This window comes from Quercus robur, chromosome 1 (genome assembly GCF_932294415.1).
Source record: "Quercus robur chromosome 1, dhQueRobu3.1, whole genome shotgun sequence".
In the NCBI taxonomy this organism is placed as follows: Eukaryota; Viridiplantae; Streptophyta; class Magnoliopsida; order Fagales; family Fagaceae; genus Quercus; species Quercus robur.
This window is the reverse complement of record NC_065534.1, coordinates 32,545,857-32,566,417: the sequence shown is the minus strand read 5'-3', so window position 1 is coordinate 32,566,417 and position 20,561 is coordinate 32,545,857. Positions and strand designations below refer to the sequence as shown.

The 20,561-nt window shown below is 37.2% G+C and overlaps 2 protein-coding genes across 3 annotated transcripts; both read right to left on the bottom strand.

Annotated features, from left to right (window-relative positions):
* Positions 1-1,104: 1,104 nt before the first annotated feature.
* LOC126731224 (ubiquitin-conjugating enzyme E2 7) lies at positions 1,105-9,050 on the bottom strand. 2 transcript variants are annotated; one of them, XM_050435026.1, is made up of 6 exons: positions 8,868-9,043; positions 8,636-8,738; positions 5,040-5,137; positions 4,845-4,945; positions 3,183-3,260; positions 1,105-1,446 (listed from the first exon to the last, which is right to left on the bottom strand). In XM_050435026.1, the coding sequence occupies exons 1-6, from the start codon at positions 8,911-8,913 to the stop codon at positions 1,369-1,371; spliced, it is 504 nt and encodes a 167-aa protein (XP_050290983.1). In that variant the 5' UTR covers positions 8,914-9,043; the 3' UTR covers positions 1,105-1,368. The 2 variants fall into 2 exon arrangements, with proteins under 2 accessions (XP_050290983.1, XP_050290984.1); XM_050435027.1 differs by lacking the exon at positions 1,105-1,446 and adding an exon at positions 2,237-2,723 and having other exon boundaries at positions 8,868-9,050.
* Positions 9,051-18,243: 9,193 nt separating this feature from the next.
* Positions 18,244-19,304, bottom strand: LOC126731208 (osmotin-like protein). Its single transcript, XM_050435025.1, has one exon. The coding sequence runs from the start codon at positions 19,255-19,257 to the stop codon at positions 18,505-18,507; it is 753 nt and encodes a 250-aa protein (XP_050290982.1). The 5' UTR covers positions 19,258-19,304; the 3' UTR covers positions 18,244-18,504.
* Between the last annotated feature and the right edge of the window lie 1,257 nt (positions 19,305-20,561).

Sequence of the window (20,561 nt, the reverse complement as noted above, 5' to 3'; positions counted from 1 at the left end):
AATAAAGAATAGGATAATAGAGATATAGGGTAAAGAAAGCAACAGCCAGTGGTTGTGGTGATGTCGTTGAGCTCATCGCCATCAGTGGTGAGATGGGCTTCATGGAGCTCTTCCATGGTTGAGAGAGAGAGAGAGAGAGAGAGTTGCTCACAATGATTGTGGCTTGCTAGCAATAGCCATGAGGTTTTGGGGGATCAAAGTTTAGGGTTAGGGAGAGTGAGATAAGTGGAGATGAGAGGAGAGAGGAGAGAGAGAAGAGAGGGATTAGAATGACTAATGAGCTTAACGACATTTAAGGACCAAGTTGGGTTTAGAGACCAAATTGGTTAATTTTGAAATGTCTTGAACCTAATTAATATTAACCAAAACCTCAGACTAAGTTACTGAGATTATTCTTTTTCTTTTTAATTTTTATAATCTAACTATTTGACAATTCCTATTCTCTCAATCTCAATTTCTCAGATTGCAGACCTTCCCCTCTTCATTTTCTCATGGTCAGCCAAACCACAGATTGAAATCAATGGAGTTGCAGAAGCCCTCCGCCTCTCTTACTGATTCACCTCCTCCCTCTCACAACATATTCAAATTTCTGCCGCTTCAGTTTTGTACTACAAGATCCATACTCCTCAGTCTGATTCAACTCAATGTGCAGTTTGCAAATGATGTTCGAACTTCAAAGAAACCCCGATGCGATCACCAATAGACTTTTATTTTAACAACAGCCAGTATTTTTTTTTTTTTTTTTGGGTGGATTTTTTAACACCAGTCGTTCTTCTTTACATACAACTGATTTCACTCATGTCTTTAAAATTAGGAATGGCATCAATAGAAACGTTTTAATATTCCCACATTCGTATTATACTTCCAACCATGCACTGTTTGTATACTCACACACTGTTTGTGTTCTCACAGTTAACAGATTGGGAAAGAAGAGCAGCAGTAGAGAACAGGCGCATTCCAAAATCCAAATAATAGGGAGGGGTTCCTCTCAGTTTTGCTGGTTTGTCTACAGACTTTGCCATGTTGACAAACATACACAACCAAACAAAAAACCATTCCAAATATGGTCTGGACCGAAGTCCACACCTAGTAAAAATCCCAAAGTTACTCAAGCAGATGACATTAAGTATCGAACAAGAATGCTTGTCATCAAACACTAACCAAAGCATTTTTGAATTACATAAATGTTCCAAGTCATACAATTCGTCCATTCTTAGATAAAACAAAAGAACTAAATAAACGGGCGCGAGAACTTCGATGGCATGGTACAAGGACGAACACATTTCCTGGTGAACCAGTCCCCCCCAACATAGTTTAAGACCCCTCTGGCACCCACAAGCAGAGAAGAAGCATTGGTGGCCTGCTGGATCATAACATTTCTTGTGATTTTCTCACACATCTGCTGACTTTTTTCTTGAACTCGTCTCTCCTATCTCTCCATTCCTTCTGTAATAAGAGATGCAAATTATGAAATTCACTTTGTGGTACCAAACAATATGTGGCTATATTTATAAATAAATCCATGTATATTGGAAAATGATGTTCTAATAATAGATGGGGGAGTTGAAAAGAACAATTGAGGAGGAAAAATGACAATAGAGGAAGCCGCAACTTACATAATCATAATAACCACAAACTTCAAAATCACAGTAAATATCAATTTTGTGAAAAAAGAAAAAGAATTACAACAATATGCCAAATGGTCAATTAGTTTTAAGGACTCAAAAGAGGATCAAAGCAGAAAATCCAACCAAAATACATGAAAAGATCTGGCTTCAACTTATGAAAACACAAGAACAAATGAACCAAGCCATTAATGAGCAACTAGGATCTTGACTTTGTAAAAGCTCAGGCATATTTGTTTATTTAACTAAACAAGAAGCTCAAGATTCTTTAGGTTATACATATTTTTTGTTGTTAAAACCTTGATTATAAATAATTTCTTCAATTTTCAACTTTGACATAGACTTTGCAACCACGGTGAGTCCCTAACCCTCTCTAGCCCGTGGGCTTGTTATTTTCGTGGCTTTTGGTACTTGAGTGGCTATAATTTATTAACTTTAGAAAATATGGGCTCATCAAGCTCTTCATGAACTCAACAAGCTTATGATGCCTCAAGCTCAGGTTCTCAAGCTTAAAATAAACTTGATTTGAGCTCAAGCTTGTATGATCTTTAACAAATGAAGCATGAGAGCAAGGCAAAGCTTGGCTTGGCACATTTGAACCCTAGATGCAATCATGAGAACATCTTATATATCAAAATTTGTAATTACTATTTTCGCTTGATTACTTGTATACCCCACAATCAGTACATACCAACATTTAGACACTCCTCAGCATCAAGGAAATAACCCCCCACTTGAGCACTCCATTCAGGATCTTGTACTAAAGTATGATATTCTTTGATAATTCTACCACCTGATTACATAGAACTTCTTGTCTTGAGAACTTTTAAAGCTTTTCTTACATCATCAAGATAACTGAAATCAAGAAATCAGTAAACACTATTCTCCTTCATTAACTAAATAATCTCCATCATTGAAGCCTGTACTTCTCTGAATGACCATCAGTACAAGTTTCAGTCTCTTGCATTACACAAACTCACTTAGATCTCCGGTGTCTGGAATATAACATTTAATTTGCAAAGTCAGAAGTAGTCCACAACCAACTCTCTTCAAGAATCTCTACCAAGCACGAGATTTCTTTGATCAGTTTTACACCACCTACACGAGCGCACCGTCTGAATAACTAAAATCAAGAAATCAAACCATTTTCATTCTTCTTATTCATTAAATGATATCCATCCTACATTGTATAAGATCTACTAAAGAGAAATTAGTCCCTCCATAGATGCTTGTAACTAACTAGATTAAATTTCCCTTGGCCGTGGACTTCCTGCAAATCCATTATCTGCCTCATGTATGATGAGCCTTAGCATGTTCTTCATTTGGTCAAGCTGTTTGCTGACTAAAGCAATCTATCACAGGGCTACCGACATTATTAATCGAAAAGGATTTATCTAACAAAAATATTAAGCAGTCTGCAACCTTGCCTATAATCTGTCCACATAATTTACTATTACAATTATGTTAACTTGAAGCATTTGCATATTCACATGTTGCACATCATAGTTCTTTACTTATAAATAGAACAAGAAAAATCAATAGCCAACAATCACTTACAGCAGCTTCAACATTTGCAGGTGATTCGTCATTAGGACCGGAAAGCATTGATATTATACTTAAAACTATACTTTCAACCTGAAACAATAACAAAAATACGTTAGAACATGTAAGGTTATGGTAAATATCAGTCATTAAGCAGGGAAGCAATGATTTATAGGGTGAGATCTGTCTAGAGCTTCTGCCCTCTGTTGAGCCCAGGGTTAAGCCATAAGTCTCATAATCTAGGTGTTTACACAGTAAAACTCATAATATGACTAAATGAGAAGAAACCATCATGTTAAAATTTCTTAGTTGACTGGTTTTCAGACACTGGACTTCTCCAATATTCTATTAGTAACCTCTTTTTTTCTGGACAAGGTTGGTATTATTGAGTTGAACTCTAAGAAATTTGGAAGCAATATAGAACAACTCTTAACCAACAAAGACTAATGTAACGAAGGAAAAGAATAGACGAGACAAAAGAGAAACCAAATGACATGAAACAGAGGAAAGAGCCTTTTCTTAATGCTGTGTTTGTTTCAAGGAAAATCAAGGAAGCAAAATAAATACTAAAAATCTCGACGTTCTCCTATTTGATTAATATGAACTTCTAGTTCATGAAAAATAAAGTCCTACATGGAGGATATACAAAAATGGCATCCGTGACAAATACTATATTTTCCCATAAGCATAAAATATATTTTACTCACTTAGATTCATAAAGAACAACAATCCCTTTCTTCTAATAAATTTTCTTATAAAAAATCATAAAGAACAGCAAAAGAATTCAAACAAGAAAATATTTTTGAGTGAAACAAAAGAAGCTAAGCCATGGTCTTGTGCCCCGAACATTCAAGATGAAACTCGAAGCGTAAGCCTTGAAACCTTTAAAACTGTGCAAATATATGTAATGATAGTTCAATTTTAGAGATGCACTTAAGATGAGGAACTTAAAATCAGTAGGTTTTCTGTAAGTATCAACATATGAAGTTAAATAAAGGTGTGATAGAATTCAACTACTATGCATTGTAGATTTATATTCTAAATGGCCTCATCCATAAGGTTCTGACATCAACTGTTATTAAAAAAACAAAATAGTAAATCCAACAAACATTTGCAACTTCTTGTTGAGTACATAATAAATATGATTGAAGCTTATTACCTCATAGTTTCTTAGTTCTTATAAGTAATAATTAATTTTGTATAACCATATTAAATTATTGGCTTATTATTATTTATTCTCTTTATTGTCTTCAACCCACTAGTCCACCCTCACCTTCCCCCCCCCCACCCCCCTAATGATTGAAGCTTATTACCTCATAGTTTCTTAGTTCTTATAAGTAATAATTAATTTTGTATAACCATATTAAATTATTGGCTTATTATTATTTATCCTCTTTATTGTCTTCAACCCACTAGTCCACCCTCACCTTCCCCCCCCCCCCCCCCAACTCTTTCCCCAAAAAATGCAGGGAATTCTGACCAGTATCTTCACATCTTACATTGAAAATTTGAAACTCAATTAACTATCAATAACATTTTGATATATAACCAACTGCTCCGCATTTACTTCAGAATATTGAATTGGACAAATATTCCCTAACCCTGAAGTTGGAAAGTGGGGAATTCCCAAGTTCAGATCCCCAACTTCATCAATGGAACCAAGAGAGGGATACATACCGTATGCACCGGTGTCCAGCGCTCACTTGCAAGCTCATAGCCATTTGGGTCCTCACCAGGAGGATGAAGAATTGATATGCATACGCGGCCATCAGGATAAACTGCAACTCATGAAGAAACCAAATCAGCCAGTGTAATCTGCTAATCAACAGGGGCAAAGAGATCAAACAGATGAGAGTTAGAAAAGTAACCAACCATTAGGATGCCATATTTCTGAAGTAAATTTCACTGTCGGAGGGCTGTTTGGGTAATTCGATGGGAAGCTCATAATGGCATTGAAAAATCCTCCCTCACTGCAATTATGTAATGTATAAAAATCATAATTAGGAAACAATTCTTTGCTTTTAACACTAGGTTGAATCTCAACAGCATAACACCGGCCTATACATTTGCTCTATTTGGCAGAAAAACATTTGGTAGATATCTCAAAAGCCACATCCTCAAAACTGGCCCCTCAACCAATCTTAGAGGCCCTTGAATGCTACAATCAATCCATCTGGAGCAAGCAGCAATTGAATTATTATTATTTTTTAATTGGTAAATTTACACATGCACCCAGTAAGTTTTGAACCCACGACTTTAACTTCTACCATTTCTTATGTGGGGGAGGACGTGACATTTGAGAAGCAATTGTTATGCAAAACAAACTAGAACTTTGTAATAAGAAAAATAAATAACAGGAAAATAGAGGATAGAACTTATGAGTTAGCACCTAGGCTTGGAGTCAGCGCCAAGCAAAGAAAAATCACTAGGAGTTGGCACCAGACCAAAAAACCTAAGGAACCTCCATTCATCAAAATGATCTCCCTTGATAGGAGTACAACGCTTAGCTTATATAGGAATTCTAACCCTGTTTCATACTGACATAGAAAACCCTACTTATTGAATGACAAAAATACCCTAGGTTTTACAAAAAAATACTATTAACTGAATTAAATACGAGGGCTTAAAATAAAAAACAAAATTGATGGCCAATAGAATAAATAAATAAATCCTTGTGCATCCCGCATCATCCTCCCCTAGTCGGACAAAACTCGACCTTGAGTTTTGAAGTGGGGAAGGATCGAAACTCCGACACATATCACTTGCTTCAATTAAGGAACCACCTTTGACCATGAGAGCATGGAGGTTAGAAATTGTACAAGCATTCATCATATTTTCTGGGAGAACCTCATATATAATCACTTTATTAAATACGAACCTACCATTACTGCTTAGGAAGGATATGAAAGAAAAACTTTATGATCAATATTTATCACAATACTTTTGAGCAAAATATCTACCCCAAACCAACATGGTAATTTCGAAAATCATAAAGACAATCTAAGGCAATGTGACAACCCACCAATTGCACAATTTGAAAAGCATATTATGAATGATAGTGCAATTTCTAATCCTAAGCCCACTCCAATGCAGTCTTTCATGACCCTAGAAAGCTTAATGAAAGTCATACACGGCCTAAACAAATATGTCTGCAAAGGTTCAACACATAACCACTCAACTTGAGTTTCGAGGCATCTTAAAAGGTGACCAACAACTTCAAAGACAAAGCTTCACACATGAGAGGTTAGTGAATGCAAGGTTTCTCTTTCTCTGTGCTTCCTAAGGTGACACCTAAACTAAAGCAAGGTTTACGTGCCAGAATTTTGATCCTTCAGCACTTCAAAACTCAAGGTCAAGTTTTCTCTAACTAGGGAAGGATGATGCAAGAGACACAAAGAGATATTTATTTTAACTTATTATTATTTAATTTTGCTGGTCAATTGTATCTTTGGTCAGTTTTATTTTATTTTAAGCCCCAGTATTTAATTAGGATTTTTAGTATTTTATTCAAATCTAGGATTATTTTTGTAATAACGCAATTAGAGTTTTCTATGCCAGTTAGATTAGGGTTTAGTATTCCTATATAAGCTAAGCATTGTACTCCTATCAAGGAAGAGTTATTTTGCTGAATAAATGTTCCTTTTGATGTTTTGGTTTGGTGATAACCTACTTCTAGTGGTTTTTCTTCGCTTGGTGCTAACTCTAAGCACGCCTAGGTGCCGACTACTAGGTTCTATCCTTTATTTTCCTATTATTTAATTTTCTTGTAGCAAACTTCTGGTTTGTCCTGCATCAAATTGATACATTCCATGGACTCAAAAAATTCAAAGGTTATGCCTTATCACATTAATAAACCATACTTTTTTCACTTATCCACCCTCTTCTTTACAAAAAGAATACTTAAGAAAAAGGAATGTTTCAAAACATGAAACTTCAAATAATTTCTAGTGCAAAACATCCAATTTAGTTAACAATAAATTATCACAAGAAAATATAACATAAAAAATTATCCGAAACAAAAATACCTAGATATTTTGGCCCAATAACAAGATTAGAATTGGTTGTTCTAAGTTTCCCTCTAAATATTTCACTTTTCCAACAATTAACAATTCCAAAAGCACTATCAATTTAACGATTAGGCTAAAACCCCAAAACCAACACATCAAATTAAAAAAAAAAGAATCCACAATCACCAAACACACAATTAACTCAAGAAAATTCCAAAACAACACAAACTTTACCCCCAAAAAAAATTTAATAAGAATGAGCCCTTGATTCAATTCTATCACCAAAAAATTTAAATCCTGCCCACAACATCTCAAAAAGGCCTCAAACCCCAGACAATGATCCAAAAGAACACAAAATTTACGCTCAAAGAATTTTAATAAAGCATTGAAAAATCCCACCTCACTGCAATTATGTAATGCTTAAAAATCATAATAAGTACACAACTCATAGCTAAACATTAGTTTGAAACTCAACAGTGTGACATTAGCCTATGCATTAGCTCTATTTGAAAGCAAAACATTAGGTAGATATATAAAAAGCCACATACTCCAAAATCAACCCCTCAACCAATCTTTAAAGCACATGAATCCTACAATCAAAAGTAACCAACTAAAGAACCAAATGAAGCAAGCAGCAATTGATATACATAGGTGGAGAAGGTGCCATTTGAGCAGAAATTGATACATTCCTTGGACTTGGAACAAATCAAAGGTATGCATTTTCACGTTACTAAAAATCCTTATCTTCCCCTTGTCCACTGTCTTCTTTACAAAAACCAATATTCAAGAAAAGGATTCTTCCAAAAAATGAAACTTTCAACAATTCCTAGCCCAAAGCATCCAATCTAGTTAACAAGATATTATCCCAAGAAAATATAGAATAAAAAATTATCTGAAACAAAAGCACCTAAAAATTATGATCCAGTAACAAGATTATAATTGGATGTTTTAAGTTTCCTTCTAAAGATCTCTCCTTTCCCTAGAATTAACAATTGCAAAAGCTCTATCAATTCAACGATTAGGCTAAAACCCTAGACCAACACATCAAATATATAGCATAACAAATTATCTGAAACAAAAGCACCTAAAAACTATGATCCAGTAACAAGATTAGAATTGGCTATCCTAAGCTTCCCTCTAAAGATTTCTCCTTTTCCTACAATTAACAATTCCAAAATCTCTATCAATTCAACGATTAGGCTAGAACCCTAAAACCAACACATCAAATTAAAAAAAGAATCCACAATCACGAAACACCCAACTAATTCAACCAAATTCCAAAACTAATCAAAAACACAAACTTTCCCCCAAGAAAATCACAATCCAGCCCTTGATTCAATCCTATAACCAAAAGAAAAATTAAAATCCTGCCCACAATACCCAAAAAAACCTAAATCCCCCAAGATAGTGATCCAAAAAGACACAAAATTTAAGCTCAGAAAATAAAAATAAAGCACGTACTAAAGAGTATCCGGCGGTCCAATAATTGTAACGCTCCATTCGAAGATATTGGTCTCGTCGACCAGACCGGCCGAGAACCCATCGACCGGGTTCTTACAAAGATCTGAACCACACAATAAGATCAATCAGAAACTGATGAACGGCTGGTAATCAATCAAAATTGAAAACCTACATCGAATTTTGTACGTGTGTGAGAGATAGGAGGAACAAAGAATTTGAAATTTGTACATACCTTTGAGTTGCTTTTGGAGGAGGAGGCTTGCTTGGGACGCCGCCATGGAGGAAAGAAGGTTCGAGAGCTTACAATAGCTCTGCGATTGCGAGCGACGAGCGAGGGAGAGAGAAAGAAACAAAGAGAGGAAAGCAAAAAGAGATTTATATAAATTGTAAAGCCGACACTTTTGTGCATTTATATAAATGGATAGAACTTAGAAGGTTCGTATTCCGGACTCTACTCTTTAATATGATCCAATATAGGCTTATAATGCTATTTGCCTATGCTTGCGGGGATTTTTTTTTTCTTTTTACTTTTACTTTTTCGGGTAATTACATTTTTATTTTTTTTAATTTCACCTTAAATTAGACCTTATTTTAGACCGTATCCCATGAACTCACGGAATGCATGATTATCTCTTCGGGTACGTTTGGTTGAAGGGGTGAAAAAATGAGAGTATAGAAGAGGTTTTAGTTTTTCTAATTTGTATTTAGTTGGGGTGAAAAAGTAGAGGAATAGAAACAATAAATTTGTATAAATTTACTACATACCCTTGTTGAAAAAAACGATGCACAATTAAAACAAAAAGGTGGCAATACAACCAAAAAAAATCACCTAAATTTATTAAAAAAAGAAAAATCATGTCAAAAAAATGTTTAAAAAAATATTCACGTCTAGCTAAACCCAAAATAATAATAATAATAATAAGAGCAAAACTTGTATCACACCAAGAAAAAAAAATAGAGCAACCAGCAGGTCCATGCCCAAGAAAGAAAAAAAAAAAGTGGAAAATCGGTGTGCAAGTCCCACACCCAGGAAAGAAAAAAAAAAAAGGAGGTAGTTCAGTCATTGATGCAACTATTCCTCCCCCCCTCTATTTTCTCCACAAATTAAGCAGATATAATTTTGGTAGGCCAGAAAAGAAAACACATGGGCCTCATCAATTTTCCATCCTCCCCTTCTCTCCAACCAAACTCCTATAAAATCAATTTTCTCTCCACTTTTCTCTCCCTTATTTTCTATCCTTCTTGTTTCACCCCCAACCAAATGAACTCTTAAAGTTATAACTCTATAATACTTAATACTAACCATCTGTTTTAGGGGGTTAAGTCTAACAAAATTTAGCATTAAAAAACCATTTTACCCTCTACTATCTGTTGTAAAGGGAAGGTTAAATTTATTTATTTTTTTAAATGTTAAATTCTATTAAACTATTGAAATGCATAATTATCCCTTAAAATTATAACTCTATAACACTTAACTCTTGCCATTTGTTTTGGTGCTTGAGTCTAACAAAAGTTAGTATTAAAAGACCATTTTACCCTCTACTATCTATTTTGAAGGGAGGGGTAAATTGACCTTTTAATGTTAAATTCTATTAGACTGAACCCCAAAAAAGACAGTAGGAATTAAGTGTTATAGAGTTATAACTTTAGGGGGGTCAATTGTGTGTTTTGATAGCTCAATAGGCAAAATGTAAAATGGGGCAAAGTGAAAATGTGGTATAGTTTATGGTGAAAAGGTATAATTTCCCCTTACTTTGTATTCCAAAAATGGTGTAGTTTTGAATTAAATAAAATTGAAAGTTAACGAAGCAATTTTGAATTTCGATGAAGTTTAATGACATGACTGAATTGAATGAAAGAGAAGTTAGATGACTAATTTAAATTTTAGGTAAAGTTAGAAGGTGTAATTTATGATTTATCTTTTTTCTTGTGTTAAGTCGGTGTTCCAGCCTATAGGAACTTGCCACATATGAGAGTGTAGTTGGATGTTTCCCAGTGAATTTACATTTGTGATTGATTTCAACTTCACTTTGGGCACCATGTTGGATGAATTTACATTTGTGATTGATTTCAGCTTCACTTTGTGGGGACCATGTTGAATGAACGAAAGTGACTATCTGTCGCTCCTCTCGCATATTAGACTTGTGAAGTCCTATGAGTGAATTTACAGCATTGTCCACAAGTTGAACCCCCCTCCCTCCCTCCTCTCCCCCCCTCCCCCCCCCCCCCCCCCCTCTCCCCCCAAAAAAAAAAACACCAATATTTAATTTTAAGAATTCCAACTCTCTCTTTTTGCCTTTTTCTTTCAAGTAAAACAATTTGTGGCCAAAACACCAAGTTAATTATTTATTGGACATTGATAAAAGGAAAAAAAAAATTACCTTCGAACCAATTTGAAGGAAACTTCCTTTAACTCACTATATGGTAGTTAAAAATAATATTTACGTGTATTTTTAGTCACATTACTTTTTAATTGAATCGTGTGACTTATTTAATAAATGTGAAAAACTTTATAAATTGTCACGTAGTGAATTGAAAGAGATTCTTCCAAGCTGGCTTGGAGGAAAACATTGTCCTTGATAAAAATTATCATTCTTATCCTTTTTTTGTTGCCACTTGTTGTTAAATTCTATACTAAAATTTTCATTTTAATACTTAATGATAGGGATATATCTAGCAAACTTGTTTGGTAGTTCTAAGCCTACCTAAGAAATATTTACATGGTTGCATTGACTAATATATGATAGTTCTAAGCATACCCTATACATCAAGTTTCTCAATTTATGGGTTCCAGTTAGCTCAACTGGTAAAGTTTCTGATAGTTGAATAAAAGATCTGTGGTTTAATACCCACCTATACCAAAAACTGATTGGTGTCTTGGTCTAATAATAAAAAAGGAGCAAACGTTATAGGTTGAAATTTTCTATAAAAAAAAAAAAAAAAAAAAAAAAGTTTGTCAATTTAATTTAAATGTATGGTTGCATAGATTAATGAAACATAAATAATATTAGTCTAAATTTAATCGAAGAGTCTAATATATTGTATTTTGTGAACTGTACCTAAGGAATATTTACATGCTTCTTCTTCTTTATTTTTTATTTTTTTTATTATTTATAATTCAATAGTTGGAGAATGAGGGTTTTGAATTCTAAACATCTTAATTTTAAATACTACAAACGTGCCAATTGAGTTACAAGATACTCTGTAATAGGATATATTTCACTTTTTTATTATTATTGTTTATACACTTTAGAGTTAGATTACGAGTACTTTAAAATGCGAATGGTGAAAACAATCTAACCATAGATTACCGCGCTTCCACTTTCATCTTAGCAACAATACAAATAAATTTGGCCAAAAGAAATAAGATTGCCTTCCAAAATAGCCTCTTTATTTATTTATTTATTTTTTCTGAATTCTTCCAAAATTCACTTGTTGTAACTTATGCTCCACTCCAGATATGCCATTAGCTTCTTCCAAATAAAATTGTATAAAAAATGCAAATTGATGGCTGCCACCTACATTTGGTAATTTAACAACTCCATACGTTGACATTTAAAAGAGAGTTTGCTAGGATTGGCTTTCACTCAAACGAATATAAAGAAAGAAAAGTAGCCCAACCTTTCTTATCGCCAAAATAGAAAGTTTGGTAAACGTGTCAATCTTGATTCTATTTTAGCAGGGAAAGTAACTGTGAACAAAATTGAGAGGGTTTGATTTAAGGAATACAGGAATCTGAGGGTTTTTTTTTTTTTTTTTTTTCAAATTGCTTTCCTTAAATCAAGACCATATCAATCTTTTGAATTTTGATAAAATAGCATTGATGCATATTAGTTAAATTACATTTGAAGGGGAAATATTTCTTGCATGCTTACTTGTACCGGTTGATCACATTAATTAGACATTTGCTTAAATGGTTGTTCAATCTTAATCAAATATGAATGTTTCAATAAGCTTTCTCCGTTTGAACATAAATGGGGTGTTGAGGGCTACTTTTTGATCTTTGACCAAGCTATATATATATATATATATATATCCTCATATTCCTAATTAGTTTTGGTTTGGGTTTCTTTGGTGTAAATGAGAAGAATTTACTGAGTGTGGAAGACAAAAATTCTCCTTATCATAGAAAGAAAAATATTCCTTACTAAAGAAGTAATAGTATTCTGTCAATCAAGGAATAGAATTGAAGTCTTATAAATAGGTATTGTTGCAAAAGGTTTGATGACTTATACCCAAAATTTCTCCTAGGTGGGGAGAGGGTGAAAGGTTCTTAGAAGAACATGATTGGATTTCTTTGAAGAGCAGTTTGATGGCTTTTGCCCAAGGTTCCTAGGAAAGGTGAAAAACTCCTAGAAGAACATCGTGGGTGTGGGGGGGGGGGGGGGGGGGGGGGTAAAAGACTAATAGGCCCATGTCGATGTTTACATTGGGCCAGGGGCCCAGCCCAAGGAAAACCCCTCCTCGGCCATGGGAGAATCCTCCTTGGCTGAGATATAGCCTAGGGTAAAAGAGGCAACATACCACCAGTAGCGACACTCCATATCGTTCCACAAGGCAGGAAACGCACTAAAGCAGAAAAAGACAACGAATAAAACGGAAGCGTCTAAGGGAAAGGCTGCCACTATTACATTCAGTGCCTTGTACTTGACAAAGCCATACTTTTCTGTCCTCACAACCACTCCCAACAACTGAAGGGAGAGGCTGATGGGATAAGTACCTACCCTAGGGATCCCATTCAGGAGGAAGAAAACTACTATAAAAAGGGAATAAAGAGAAACAGAAAAGGGGGATCCTCCCCCCCCCCCCCAACATATCAGGGATACCAGGAAAAGCTCCTCGGATCATGCCGATGACCAATTTTCTTTGGTAAACTCGGCCCATAAGGAACACCGTGATGATCGTTGTCCATCCACTAAAGCCCAGCTCTTTGGCCCACTCTCTACAAAACTCATTGTATCGGGCTCACTAGTCTAAGGTCCCATGCATCTTGGGCTTGGCCTAAAAAACGTGACCCTACAATTGGCGCCGTCTGTGGGGAGAGCTTGTGCATTAGCAAGTGCAACGGTTAATCATAGTGGGATCAAGCTCCTGCCAGTAGGAGTCCATCAGGAAGACCGTCGTGACAGTGGTGCAAGCTGCACAAAAGCCTCCCCCTTATTTCCTAAAACCCACCATCATTGTCGTAACTCAGCTTCCACTCAGGCCCACACTTCGAAGTGTTGATTATGTGGGAAGGGCTGTTAAGCAATACGTGGTCCTAGGGGTTTCTAATGTCAGACATGTGCCCCGAGCACTTGACAAGGGGCAGATCCTCGCGGGCCTAGTAATCCAGTCCGCTGAATCCTATGCGGAGAGAGAAGTTGATGGCCAAACATAAAAGCCTAAGTGCTAGACAGAACCAAGGTTTTGCATGGTTCTCGGACTCAAGCCTATGGGGAAACTAGACACTGTAAGAGCCTAAGCCTAAGTGCTAGACAGAACCAAGGTCTTGCATGGTCCTTGGACTCAAGCCTATGGGAAAACTAGACACTCTAAAAGCCTAAGTGCTAGACAGAACCAAGGTCTTGCATGGTCCTCGGACTCAAGCCTATGGGAAAACTAGACACTCTAAAAGCCTAAGTGCTAGACAGAACCAAGGTCTTGCATGGTCCTCGGACTCAAGCCTGTGGGGAAACTAGACACTATAAGAGCCTAAGCCTAAGTGCTAGACAGAACCAAGGTCTTGCATGATCCTCGGACTCAAGCTTATGGGAAAACTAGACACTCTATAAGCCTAAGTGCTAGACAGAACCAAGGTCTTGCATGATTCTCGGACTCAAGCCTATGGGGAAACTAGACACTGTAAGAGCCTAAGCCTAAGTGCTAGACAGAACCAAGGTCTTGCATAGTCCTCGGACTCAAGCCTATGGGAAAACTAGACACTCTAAGAGCCTAAGTGTTAAACATAACTAAGGTCTTGCATGGTCCTCGGACTCAAACCTATGGGGAAACTAGACACTCTAAGAGCCCAAGTGCTGGACAGAACCAAGGTATTGCATAGTCCTCGAACTCAAACCTACGGGAAACTAGCAACTTCAAGAAGGTTCTAAGTCTTGGGCAGAATGGAAGTATTGCATGGTCCTCAGCCCTCCGACCTTACGGAAACTAACACACAACGGTGCCTTTCTGTGTTTAGACCAGGTACAGTCATGCCTCGGTCCTCGGACCATACACTTAAAACAAGTTAAAGCTACGAATATCATCGAAAACGCGAAAAAGAACCCTAATACCCAGCGACCCCCTTAGACGGTTTATTTCGGATTACACATCCTTAGGCGGTCACCCCGTTCGCAATACAGAACGTGCGGCTGTTATCCCGGTTAGTATTGTATAGTTAACTTATTTAAAGTCGGCACTGTTGTGCTCGTCGATTTCGACAAGTTCAAAGTAATAACTCTACCAACGAAGGCATTGGTTCTAAGTATGGTTTGAAATAAAAGACACCAGCACATCCATTCACAAGATAATTATTGCAGAAGAGAAAGGATACGTAAAATGCAATAAAATCATCTTTTATTAGATAAAGAGATGGTACAGTATACATAAAAGGGCTTAGAAAAGCCTATAATCATAAGCTAACTAAAAAAAAAAAAAAAGGAATACACGGGGACGATAGATCCTTCAATTTTGCTTTAACAATGACTAGGCAAGTCTGGATGGCACTAGTGATGGAAGAGAAGAAGAAACAGAAGCACTTGGATGGCACCAGTGATGGAAGAGAAGAAGAAGCGGAGGCACCTGGATGGCACCAGTGATGGAAGAGAGGAAGAAGCGGGGATGCCCAATCCCCATACCTGTTCTAGCAGCAACCGAGCAAGTATCGTTCTAGCAGCAATCGAGCAAGCACAAATGGTACCGGTGATGGGAAATCCACGCCCCCACGTGCATGACATACGGCACCGGATAGAGGTTCCAATGCTGTCGCACCAAAAATTTGATGCGACCTCCAACCGCTTCGGATTTTGGCTGAAGGAAGAAGAGGCTCCTTTCTTGCCTTGTCGAGGAGAAAAAGGGTCTTGAGCCTTTGTCTCCCTTGTCCTGACTGGACCATTCTGAATCTTAGAGACACCCAAGGCTTCTGAAGAAGGGGACGAATCTGGAGGCAATCAATTCGCCCCAAAATCCCAAGAAGGAATTACAAATGAGATCATTCTCGCTCGAGTTTCAAAGTAGTCTTCAGCCGTTGGATTTATGTCACCTCGTGAAAGGGCCCTAATTAAAGCCCGCCTCGTGTACCGAAGCGACATGGACGTGGCTTGGATAGATTAAAAGAATGTCTCACAGCCAGGAACGCGCCTCGGGCAAACGAAGAGACTCTGGCATTAATGGACGGCAAGATTTTGCAAACCGTGACAAAGGCCTGATGTCACCAAAACCCTCCTCTCCGTCTGAGGAGCCGGACAGCAGGATTTTAAGGGGCTATTGTGGGGGGGGGGGGGTAAAAGACTAATAGGCCCATGTCGATGTCTACATTGGGCCAGGGGCCCAGCCCAAGGAAAACCCCTCCTCGGCCATGGGAGAATCCTCCTCGGCTGAGATATAGCCTAGGGTAAAAGAGGCAACATATCACCAGTAGCGACACTCCATATCGTTCCATAGGGCAAGAAACACACTAAAGCAGAAAAAGACAACGGAGAAAACGGAAGCATCTAAGGGAAAGGCTACCACTATTGCATTCAGTGCCTTATGCCTGACAGAACCATACTTCTTTGTCCTCACAACCACTCCCAACAACTGAAGGGAGAGGCTGATGGGACAAGTACCTACCCTAGGGACCCCATTCAGGAGGAAGAAAACGACTATAAAAAAGGAATAAAGAGAAACAGAAAAGGGGGATCCTCCCCCCCCCCAACATATCAGGGATACCAGGAAAAGCTCCTCGGATCATGCCGAGAACCAATTTTCTTAAAAATCGACCCATGAGGAACACCGTGATGATTGTTGTCCATCCACTAAACCCCAGTTCTTTGGCTCATTCTCTACAAAACTCATTGTATCGGGCTTACTGGTCTAAGGTCCCATGCATCTTGGACTTGGCCTGAAAAACGTGACCCTACAGTGGGTTACTTCGAAGAGTAAATAGTAGATTATTTGGAGTTGAAAGATTACCCATAGTTGTATGCTGAGAGTTGTTTGTTTTGTGAGTGTGAGTTATTAAGTATATTAAGGCTTTATGTTTGTGAGTTTATGTTGGTAAGGTTTATGAATATTATTTGTGTGAGTTGTCGTTGGCCAAACCACATTAAATATTGTTATCTTTTGTAAATGTTTAATTGATGTTAGCTTCTGATGTTGCACAACAAATATATATAGGATATAGTATTAGCGCATTTATTTTTCTTTCATAAGTTATTGGGCTCTTGGCCCGCAATTAATTTATTACACGAGTTAGGCCTTTGGCCCATATTTTCTTTGCTATATGGGCTGGACTTCAAGGCCCATAAATAGAAGTATTCTCTCACCACGTGCTCTTGGAAACAGACAATCAACTCTTATAAAGTTCATTACTCCCAAAAAAAAAAAAAAAAAAAACCTCTTACAAAGGTGCTTGACAACTCAGATCTTTTTTTTCTTGATAAGGACAACTCAGATCTTATCACTTCACAGTTCGGGTTCCAATGTTAGCTTCTTTAATCTTTTATTAAGCTGTGGAGAAAAACTATTGTCAGCACAAAGAAAAAAATCACTCTGTAAAGCAACGCAACATCTACGTCTTTTTCACACAAGCTGCACGCGTAAGTGTGTAGAATAATTTTTAAATATGTAAATAATGTTATAAAACCCGAGGATAATTATTTACAAAATCTGAAGGCCTGATAGGAAGAGTTGTTAAATAATTCAAAATCTCATCATGCAAGACCTCCCTGACTCCCTCACTAAAGTTGCTACATACACACATAATTTGGTAATATAAAATTGACAACAATCTTCCACTTATTTACATTTAAATCCGCCACTTATAACATTCACAAATAACAAAATTAATATTTTTGGTGAAATTTGTTTCTTTAGACTTTCTTTTTTATAAAGCAAACTAGCAACAGACGCAGCAAAAGCATGCTTGTGGAACAATAAAAGATGGTAAATTTCGAGATACGAACCAAAAGATAGGTCTTTTCAAGACCATGGACCCTTGCATCTGTGATCTGTCACTCAAAAGCTCGCAATATTTTGATTTATGTTCCCACAAGATATTCGTCAAATATTCGCTAATGAGAGATTTCCTACTGCGCACTGCGCACTCTCTTTTTCTCTTTTGCTTTTTTCGGGAGAAGAGAAAGGGTTACCAGAGAGAAATACCGGCCGAAAGACCACAAGGCACAAACTCCCACCGTTCTGTTTCCTGCCTTTACTCTTTACCATACGTTACATTATCTCCAGAAAAACTGATCATGAGACCCGTTCAGCTGCTATTACAATATTTTAAATCTAACTACCATTTTTCATGTCTGAAGTTTGAACTTTACTACATGAGACTAAAGAGAGCAATTTTTGCCCATTAGCCACTGGGCCACTGGCTAAGCACTATGTTGTATTTACATTAGGTAAAAAGAGAGAAAAGAAGCTACCAATAATTACGCATACACTTTATTCATGCATTAGACAAACCCCAAAAGATTACATTCCCACTCCAATCATAAAAGAGGCTTTGCAGTTTGCACGTAAAAGCCCGTTACATAAAAGACACAACGAAATGTCAATAATAACCCAAACCATATTTATTTTTATATATTTTTTCTTTCTCATTTTAAAAACTAGACCTTAAACGAAACCGACTGAAATTAAGATGGGAATGCATGCATATTATCTCGTGGTCTCTCTACTGTCTAGTGGCAGAAAATGACTTTGAGCTCACGTGGCGACGAGCACTCATGCATGAGAGACGGACTGTCATGTGCATAGGTAAACGTGGCAGGACAAGCGTGCTTAAAAAACTCAGAGAAGGTCGAAGCCCTACACGTCTGTGGGCTATTATAGTGGTTCCTACAACACAGTTCATCGGTACCAAACGCTTCACACCCACTCTTACAAGCAACAACTGGACCGTGACCCGGCGGTGACCGGAGCTGGAGTTTGTCAGGACACGTGGCGAGCAGATTGGCACGGCAGCCAACCACTGGGCATTGGCCTTTACCCTCATGTGGGGTCACAGTCATGGGGACGTTAAAGCCGTCAACGAGGCTAACAGCGTAAGAGGAGAGGTCAGTGTGGCCATGGTGGAGGCTGAACTGAGCTAAGGTGGCTGGGGTGGCGCCGCCCAAGCCGTTGCACTCTAGGCGGTTGCCACAGTCGCCGGTGGCGCAGGAGAAGCGGTTGTTGGCGTAGGTGCAGTCGGTACGGGCCCAGATCCGACCCGACCAGTGTTGAGTCGGGGCGGGGAAGGAGTGATGGGTGAGAGTGTGGAGAGCGAAGCCGCCGCGCTCGAGGACGGGGTGGCCGGAGTTGGGCTGGATGGCTGGCCAGACGGTGAAAGGGCAGTTGTTAACCAGGGTTAGAAAGAGACCTGGGTTCGTGGCTTTGGTGAGGGTGCACAGGATAAGAAATGTGGCAGTGAGAAAAACAAAGGAACTGGAAGCCATTTTCAGAAGCTGTGTGTGTGAGAGTGAGAGATAGAGCGAAGGGTTTGGTTGGGTTTTATAGGAGCTTGGTATGTTATGCAAACTGGTGTAGCACTGGTAGGAAGTAGTACTGGGTTGAAGACTGGAAAGACCATATTACCCTTATTCGTATAAGAGACGTTGGCTTTTTTTTTTTTGGGTTTTTGAATACGTGTACTATTGTCTTTTTGTGGTCCTATGTACAACGTCGGTCAGAAACGTTTTTTTTTAATGTAAGAAACTACACGTCGGTCAGAAACTAGGGACAGAGAAAGTAAACTTTTTATTATTATTTTTTTTTAAAAGGATTTTTTTATATTTTATTTTTACGTTTCAAAGTTATAGGTGATCTCACTTCTTTTGACCACCAAAGTTAGACGTCAGTTTCGTTTTAAAACAACTGAACAAGCAAACGTGGGGATGCCAAGGACTAAAACGTCTTTTGGCCTCCCAATAACAGTGAAGTTGTGAATAAAGACTAAAAATTCTATGGGAAATGTTAACAGTATTAGTAAACTAGTTCTGCTTTTTTTTTTTTTTTTGAGAATCAAGTAAACTAGGGCCCGTTTGGTTATAGAGTTCAAAAATTATTGTTTAAAAAGATGTAAAAATTGTAGTTTAAAAAGTGTTATTGAAATATATGTTTTTAGTGTTTATAAAACAAAAAAAATGTGTTTGGTATCATGGTTTAAATAACATGTTTCAGTGTTCAAAAACATAAAATATGTGTTTGATATGTGTGTGTTAGATGGTAAAAAAAAGCTGAATAAAGTACAAAATAAATATTTTTTAAATCAGCAAAGTACAAAAAAAATATAAAATATTGTTTAAAAGCTGCCGGTACTGTTCAGTGTGGGTGAAAAAGCTGACCGGTACTGTTCAACTTAATTACAAAAATGCCACTCAGCAATGGTTTTTGTTGTTCAAAATCAGTCCCAAGCTGATTTCAAAAACTATTGTTTGAAACATATGTTTTGAGCAATATTTTTTAAACAATACTTTTTGAAATCAATGACCAAACATATTTTTTTTTGTTTTTGAACAATATTGTTTAGTGTTTAAACACTAAACAATATGTTTTGAAATCAATGACCAAACACTCTCCTAGTTCTGCTTTTTTTTTTTTTGAGAATCAAGTAAACTAGTTCTGCTTGCTGGCACAGTGTTTTGCCTTTTTTTTTAGTTATAGTCTGTTTGGATGTGTAAAAAAGGAGAGAGAGTATAGTAGAGGGAGGGAGAGTAATTCAATTATCTTATTTGGAAATATTTTAAGGAAGGAGTGAGAG

Coding starts and splice junctions, on each gene's coding strand:
- LOC126731224 (XM_050435026.1), bottom strand. CDS start 8,913: ATGGCGGCGTCCCAAGCAAGCCTCCTCCTCCAAAAGCAACTCAAAG. Junction 5,138..8,635: donor GGACCGCCGGATACTCTTTA/GTACGTGCTTTA, acceptor ACATAATTGCAG/TGAGGGAGGATTTTTCAATG. Junction 4,946..5,039: donor AGAAATATGGCATCCTAATG/GTTGGTTACTTT, acceptor CATGAGTTGCAG/TTTATCCTGATGGCCGCGTA.
- LOC126731208 (XM_050435025.1), bottom strand. CDS start 19,257: ATGGCTTCCAGTTCCTTTGTTTTTCTCACTGCCACATTTCTTATCCTG.